We start from the raw sequence: 8203 nt of genomic DNA, 5'->3' as shown, positions 1-8203 counted from the left end.
TGATAAGACGTTGGCATTTTTTTTTACTTGTTGCTCTGTTCTCCTTCCCGACGCCGCCATCGGCTGATAACGAAGGTGTTGCGGATATCCGTGACGAGCGCCAGTCGCGCACATTCAGCTCTCCTCGCGTCCGTCTCACTGCGTGTCGCGCGCGCACTGTAAATATTAGTCTTATCTGCGGCGAGACAAGTACACGGAGACCCCCGTAAACGACGTCATCAATCAGCGAGAGCGAGTTGCCAGCAGCGGAGAGAAGGGAACGGCAGCACACAACGATTAGATTCTTTTGCTCTTGTCTTTTTACCATTTTCTATACTTTGCATCGTTTGTTGAATTTGCTGTTTTCTTTCATTATTATTCATTTCATTTTTACAAGATTCCTCTTCCTCGCATAACTTGTGCTCATTTTCTATTCATTTACACATTTTTCTTTCTTGCGTACACGCAGCTAGAAGTTTTCCCTTTTGCTATATACAAAATAACATACTATGTACAAAAAAAACCCCGAAAACGGTTGGAATTAAATCTTTGGATGTATTTGTTAAGGAAGAAACATTAAAACTCTCCTGAAAACATATCAATGGCCACATACCAATATTACCAAACATTGACGACATTGACCACGTTTTGAAGATCAGTTAGTAGTAAATGGTTCTTCGCCATGCGTTAATCATTTCTTCGTTAAAATACGCACACGATGCGCGCGCACTTTGAAGGCCGGTGCGGCCGCAAGGAGGCCACCGACTATAACGCGGTGCGCAAGCTGCAATGTGTCGCATGTCGCATGTCGTTTACGGTAAAGTGGTGTGTCGTACAAACGTAGTTCGAGCTTACCATTTTACCTTAGTCTCTCCATTCACCTCAACTCGCTCCTCCGACCGCGGTGCTTTAATTAGTTAAACGATTTCGTAAGCAACACCAGCGGGAAGAGTGTGACAAAACAATATGAAAATGCATCTAATAGTTGAAGTCATCCTTCGAATGAAGGCAAAGAAGAGAAACACGAACTTGATGAAGCTCATCAGGTGTGTCTAACGCTCCGACGCTAATGACCCCAAAACGGCAACACTAATGCTAAACATGAAGAAATGAAGCGTGTGAAGCAAGATATTTACTACAAAATGATTACTAAAATGCAACGAACCTATACAAAGACGGACTGAAGTAGCCAACGAAAGCGTAGAAAGCGCAAACGAAGCGCGTTGAAGAATTGAAACTGGAACAGGTGTGCTGTGGAGAGTGCGTTAAGTTTTTAGATTGTAACTGTTTTTTGCCAAAGATGTACCGGATATAAGGTGTAGGGTGTAGGCAACAGGCGCGATTGACAGAGAAAGAGCGCGTGCGCGAAAGATCAGTGAACTGGAAAAAGGGTGAAAGTGGAGAAAAGGATGACAAAGACTCGGAATTAATTAAAATGTGAAATGTATTAAAATCGCCCCATAATTCCTACATTTATCACAATTACAATTACACTTCATATAACTAAAATGGAACGAACCATACTTGCAACCCTACTTATTAGTAGTTAGGAATTACAGTTAAATCAAACGCTCGAGCGATGCCATCACAGCAAAAACATATGTATTGTTAGGGTGCTAGGGCTGTAAGGTTTCTTTGTGTGCTGCGCATTCCGACGCACGCTCGCTTGCGGTGCGGGCGCATCCAGTAAACCAAGGATTGAATTCAACCCCCCCAACACACTCCCGGTAGGGCCTGGTAGCAGTTCAAGAGTTCTCCTCTTCTAAACGCATATGGGCTTCTTTTGCGATGGACACTACTCTCTCCATGGAGCGAGTAGCCCGTGTGGAGTTTCTAGTCTCCCATCGGGCGCCTCCCCAGGTGGCGGATAGGGGAATGCCTCCACAATCTGGGTGGTACTGATGAAATGAAATAGTCAGGGCGGACCAAAAACTAGATTGGGCGGCAGGCTAACCACCTTCCCCCGTAAAACAAGCACAGTTCAGGAACGAATATCAAAGCTTATAAAAGCGTAAACATGGACAAGAAGGGGTTCACACCTCTGCCCGATACCTCTGCATTCATTCAAGTTAACGTACTATTCTATCCATTGGTTGTATCACACATGAATGCTCCGCGATCCTCCGGACAACGGCGCATACAGCAGTGAAAGTAGAGAAAAGGATAAGAAGACCCTGAAATGTGAAATGTATTTAAATCACCCAATGTTATCGACATTTACTACTACTACAATTACACTGCATATCACTACAATGTAACGAAGCATACTAGCAGCATAATGGTTTGAAGCATACTAGCAGCATAGATTTCGAAGCATACAGCATAGCTACAGATTACTTTCTTTTACTGTTTCCCATTACTGTACGACGATCTCATTAATACGAAGGACCTAGGGCTAGTTGAGGGCGCGGCGTGTGCATCTCTTGCCCGTCGCATCTTACGTTGAACTTTACATGCATTAAAAAGATTAAACATTGCATTTATTAGCCATTTTTCAAAACATAGCTCACAGTGTAAGGGTGCTTCGAGCGAGGTGAGGAGTTTGTCAAGATTGAGACATCCACAAGAGGAATATCGATCCTGTGGGCCGCAAAACGGCACCAGAAAAGCATGTGCGCCCGCTTACGGAAACCCTCTTAACTACTTAAGAAAGGAAGGAAGTTTGAAGAAAAAAAACAACTTAAAGTTAGTAACTGAACTTTTTTGATAAACGTTTTTGTCGAGTTACAGTTTTGACGCATTTTTCTACTTTCCATCTTTTTTGTTAATCTAGTCTTAAATAAGAGAATTTATAATTATTTATACGACGGCGTAACACGTGTTTACGTGACGTGCGCGTTACATCAATACCAAAATTGTCCGCACGATGGAAGTGGAGGAAGTGGCGATACTACACAGCGTGTTTTCGAGTCTATAAGAGGGGTGCGTTGGGGGTTTTGCATTGAAGAACTGTCCTGGCTAAGCACACTATTGGGCCAGCAGCAGCACTGGGTAATTACTAGGAAATAGAAATTGCGGACGCGCTCCCAGATTGCGCTCGTCAAGAGACACATTGTTTTGTTACAAGAACTGACAAGGAATGACGGTACACGAACTGGCACCATTTTTAAGTTTACGCGTGCTACTCCTTTAGGGAATTAGAAGAGAATCAAAACTGGATTCCTAAAACAACACAACGAAATACCACCACGATTCGATTTTCGAGTCATCGAGATATCGGTACGATTCGTGTTGCAGGTTGAACTTAGTTTGTTAAGGCAATAAAACAGTAAAACAGTTAGCTTCAGTTAAAGGTCGTCATAAAGCTATAGCTTAAAGGTTCATAAAGGCGTTAAAGTTAAAGTTGTTGGTGCGCTTTCAGCTCGAGTGTTTTAGTTGTTTAGTTTAGTGTTTAGCTAGGGCTTTAGAGAGTGAGTGTCTAATTTTCGTAAGTGAAACAATGAAAAATAAAAAAATTGTTGAAAAAAACGAGGCCTGTTCGATCGATCTTTGGGAATAATAATTATTAGTTATTACCTATCAACTCTTATCTGCAGTTTGGCATTAATCGGACATGCCGAAAACGTTACGTTGCGCTTCGTCTGGCCCCGCAGTGTTGTTCGTTCTTTCTCACTAAAAATATATGAATGAAAATTACATCGAAAAAAAAGAGTTTCGTCAAGTTGTAACCGTAGAAGATTGGAATTGAGATTGGGAACTGTTGTGAAACATTTCAAACCCAAGTTCCTTCTTCAAGTTCTTTGTTTTTTCTTCGTTTTGGAAATGCAAGATTTTGACTAAGAATGAAGATATTGAATAAGAGCAAGATTTCTATTTTCTATTATTTCGCTTATTTTATTTTTATTTCACTTTATCTTTATTGAATTATTTCAATTGAATTGAATTATTACAATTATTTGAATTTTGTTGTCACATTTGTGTGTTGCGTAACGCGTAACGCGGAACTGTCTCTTGACAGTTTCGATCAAAATTGTAGCAATAACAATAACGCTAATTCCAAGAGAACGGTTGTATTTTTGCGGCTTAAATCATGTTAAGTTTAAACAGCTAAAATAGAGCGGTCTAGAAGAATGTCTAGACATACCGATAGAAGCTTCCGGGTACCGGTCGGCGTTCCTGCAAAACCCAGGAAATGGCTGACACCGTTAAACAGCCGACCGGGGCCTCCCGCAAGCCCCTCCGTGTTTCGAACGCCGGTCGCCATTCGCACAACGAAACGCAAAGATGAATCCAAAGTGGCCCAGCTTATGGAGCTGGACAATACGATGCTCAACGCGGTCGACTTGGATGGCATCGAGAGGCAAGTCAAACCTGTGGCCCGACTGACACCGCCAGCGACTGATTCGAGTGCCAAGTTTAAACGGTCGCTTTCAATGGGAGGTAGACACTCGCAGAAGCCTATGGTTCGAACAAACGTTTCATGCTTGATTCCAACATTTTAGCAGAACCGAAACTGCGGCCCAGCTCTCCGAAGCGACGTAAATCGACGGCCGGTGGACGAAAGATACTTGTGCTTCAGATGAGTATGGATGGAAAAGCGTCGAGCGATGATGATTCCGGCAACGGAAACAGTGGCCCGGGTGGGTCTTCAACGGATGGTCTCGATAGGCGAAGCCACTATCGCGAATCACAAACGTGTGCTGGCCTCGGACTTGATGACGATGATGATGAGCTGCTAGACTTGATACCGTGCGGGCAGAAAGATCCAGGGGCCAACGTTACACTCGACACGGAAGATATCATTCGGGAGAAAATGCGCAAGCTTAGCGGGGCAGGCCGTAACGTCACGCTCTTCGGCAGCCAGCTACGGGAGCACGAAGCGTTCGAGGTGTTTACGAATCAAGCCATCTTCTCGCAGTACATGCGCCTCGACCAGTCGGTGGTGGCCGAGAGTAACGAGAAATTAGAGGTTATACGCGCATCACAGCACCAGCAAGGAACGGGGAACGATGCTCATCCCTCGCAAGCGTTCGCCGATGCCAACGAACAGCTCCTGCAGCAGGTGAGCGACGTGCAACGGATTTTCGCAAACTGCGAGCGAACCCTGCTCGACATGACCAACATCGATCAGCTGTTGCACGAAACAGTGAACAGTTCCCCGAAACTACCCAACTCACTGGCGGCCATAAACTGGGATGAAGAGATCGCTCCCCCTCGATCGGAACCCGTGTCCGTTAAACCCTCTGCCAATCCGCGCCTGTCGTCGCTCTTCCTAGAGAAGGGTCCATTTTTCGGGCTTCCGCAAACGGTTCGGCGCATTTTGCGTGACTTTCGTGGCATCGACGAACTGTACGATTGGCAACGGGAGTGCCTTGCCTTGCCGGCGGTTCAGGAGCGGCGCAACCTCATCTACGCCCTACCCACGAGCGGCGGCAAAACGCTCGTGGCCGAGATTCTCATGTTGCGTGAAGTGCTGTGTCGTTTGCGGAATGTAATCTTTGTCGTTCCGTACGTTTCTCTCGCCCAGGAGAAAATCATCGCCCTGAGCCCGTTCTCGGTCGAGCTGAACTTTCTGCTGGAGGAGTATAGCGGTGGGAAAGGCCAATGTCCTCCCCGGAGACGGCGCAAGAAGAACACGATTTTCGTGTGCACGATCGAGAAGTCGCTGCTGCTGTTGGATTCCCTCATCGAGGTGGGTCGTGCGAACGAGATCGGACTCATAGTGATCGATGAGCTACACATGATCGGTGAATCGAGACGAGGTGCCTCTTTGGAGATGCTAATCACGAAAACGCAGGCGTTGCGGGCCGGCATTCAGATCGTCGGGATGAGCGCAACGATCGGCAACCTCGGTGAGGTGGCTCGGTTCATGTTGGCGGACGTTTATTGCCGTGACTTCCGACCGGTCGAACTGAAGGAGTATGTCAAGTGTGGCGAGGAGTTATACGAAGTGCGTGGCCAAGCGGAGCGCTCCGAGCAAGTGTTTGGCGATAAGCGCCAATTGCGATTCGACTACTCGAATGAACTGCGACGCATCGATCCTGACGGTATCATCGGCTTGATCCTGGAGGTGATCCCCGAACGGTCCTGTCTCTTATTCTGTCCCACGAAGCGTATGTGCGAGAATTTGTGCGCCATGCTAGCGAACCACCTTCCGGCGACACTTGCCACGCATCGGGCGGAGGAGAAAGCCACGATCATCAAATCGCTTCAGGATGATGGTTCGGTAGCGCCGGTCTTGCCACAGTCGTTACGCGTCGGTGTCGCATACCACCACGCAGGGCTTACGCAAGACGAACGGCGCACGATTGAGGACGCATTCCGGGCCGGAGTTCTTTCGCTGATCGTATGCACCTCGACACTGGCTGCGGGCGTCAACCTGCCGGCACAGCGTGTCATCATCCGTTCACCGTACATTGGCAATAGCTTCCTGACGCTCAGTCGGTACAAGCAGATGGTAGGTCGGGCGGGACGTGCCGGATTCGGTGAAACGGGCGATGCCATTCTCGTATGTGCCCAGCGAGACATTCCGCAGGTTTGTGAGATGCTGTGCTCACCGATGGATATGGCAGAGTCGGCTCTAATGGAGGGTGAGCGAGCCCAATTCAAGTCTCTCATACTCAGTGCGATCGGGTTGGACATATGCGGGACACGTGACGCACTCCAGACGCTCGTCGGTAGCACGTTGCTCAGTCAACAGGCGACCCGTCGACAGCTCGATTTGGCGGCGATCACAGACGAAACGATCACACAGCTGTACCAGGGGAATGCGATCAAAGCGCGGCACGATAGCTGTTTGCGTAATCCTCCCAATGTGGTCGTGCAAATCAATACGGCAGAGCTCGAGGCAGCCCAAAGTCCGCAGCGTGTGTCACGCCTGTACGACGAAGGCTGCGATGAATCGACAAAGGCCCCGACGTTCATCCGCGTCCACAAGGATCCTTCTCAACCGGGGAAGTTGATTAAAACGATCGAACGAAGCAGTCCTCTGGAGGTTAACCGACTCGGGAAGGCCGCCATCCGGGCCGGGTTCGACATGGAGAAGGCGGTCCGGTACTACGACGAGATGCGAACCTTCGGCAAACGGCTGAGCGTTGTTGATGAGTACGATCTGTTCTATCTGATCCTGCTAGAAGATGGCCGCGAGTTGCACTTCAAAACGGATGATTTAATCATTCTGGTAAGCGTGGCGTCCTTTCGTCGTTTCCCTCTAATCGACTCTAATCGTTTGTTCCAGATTAACCAACTAACGAACGAGGAGCTCCGCGTGGCCGAACGATACCACATTACCAACGTGCTGATCGCCAAGATTCTTACGCGGCGCATCATCCCGGAAGCTTCGCAGTCCACCGTGGTGCGCTTCTTTCGAGTGCTGATCGTGCACGAATTGTGGCGCCAACAAAGTGTGCAGGACGTGGCTCAAAAATACCACGTAAGCGCGGGTTCGATTCAGACACTGATGAATTCAACGGGAGGCTCCGCGTACAGTTTGTTGCGAATGTGCGAAGAAATCCCGGAGCTGTGGGCGTTCAAACATCTGCTCACCGGTATGATCGAGCGGTTGACGCATTGCTGCAAGCTCGAACTAATGCCACTGATGGAGCTACCGTCAGTGAAGCTGGTACGTATCGGACAATTGTGCATTAAAGTACCAACTAATAGTTTGATTTTCTAGGGACGCGCGAAACAGTTGTACCGTGCCGGATATACCTCGCTGGCCTCGATCGCCCGTGCCAAGTCGAAGGAGTTGGTAGAAACGATCGAACACTTGAACTATCGTACGGCGAATCACTTGATACTCAGTGCGAAGGTGAGTCAAATGTTCTTCATAGAATATGCTCCTCAAGAGCCCTCTACGCTACCAACCGTCAGGTGGAACTTTCTTTCGAGGTTTACATTTTCCCGAATTTTGCAACGATTTGCTTGCAGGCTAAACTAATGGAACAAGTTGACGCACTTCGTGAGCAAGCGGAGGAATATTTATCGCAGCTGAATCCTTAGACGACGCTATCGGCGAACTGTGTTCAATCCTGGCTATCCTCTCCGTTAGATGGAGAGAGGATCAGTGTACGGTATAGGATAGGGTAGATAGGACATTTTTTCTACTTCTCAAACAAGCATTAACTCAAAGTTGACGCTTACAAGCGGCTGTGGATCTGCTTCGCGAAGCTCACCGATGGCGCGAGATCCTGTCGGCAATCCTAGAATTTGATTGTTGGTAATGAATTAGAGCTTGTTTTGGCAAAGCTCAGGAGCCCAGTGAATATTTTGGGGGCAATATGAA

General features: G+C 47.8%; 1 protein-coding gene across 1 annotated transcript; it reads left to right on the top strand.

Annotated features, from left to right (window-relative positions):
* Nucleotides 1-4581: 4581 nt before the first annotated feature.
* On the top strand, nucleotides 4582-8186 carry LOC131216619 (helicase POLQ-like). The gene is made up of 4 exons (XM_058211155.1): nucleotides 4582-7099; nucleotides 7157-7540; nucleotides 7595-7729; nucleotides 7849-8186. Exons 1-4 carry the CDS (start codon nucleotides 4733-4735, stop codon nucleotides 7918-7920), a joined length of 2958 nt encoding a protein of 985 aa, XP_058067138.1. The 5' UTR covers nucleotides 4582-4732; the 3' UTR covers nucleotides 7921-8186.
* Nucleotides 8187-8203: the final 17 nt, after the last annotated feature.

The sequence above is a fragment of the Anopheles bellator genome, chromosome 1, assembly GCF_943735745.2.
Source record: "Anopheles bellator chromosome 1, idAnoBellAS_SP24_06.2, whole genome shotgun sequence".
Classification (NCBI taxonomy): Eukaryota; Metazoa; Arthropoda; class Insecta; order Diptera; family Culicidae; genus Anopheles; species Anopheles bellator.
Note: the sequence above shows the minus strand (reverse complement) of the source record. Positions and strands in the feature narration are given on the sequence as shown.

What these genes read in the sequence shown, in the direction of transcription:
- LOC131216619 (XM_058211155.1), top strand. Translation starts at nt 4,733, where the DNA reads ATGCGCAAGCTTAGCGGGGCAGGCCGTAACGTCACGCTCTTCGGCAGC. An exon ending in CGGATGATTTAATCATTCTG is followed by an intron (nt 7,100 to 7,156) that starts GTAAGCGTGGCG and finishes CGTTTGTTCCAG; the next exon opens with ATTAACCAACTAACGAACGA. An exon ending in ACTTGATACTCAGTGCGAAG is followed by an intron (nt 7,730 to 7,848) that starts GTGAGTCAAATG and finishes ATTTGCTTGCAG; the next exon opens with GCTAAACTAATGGAACAAGT.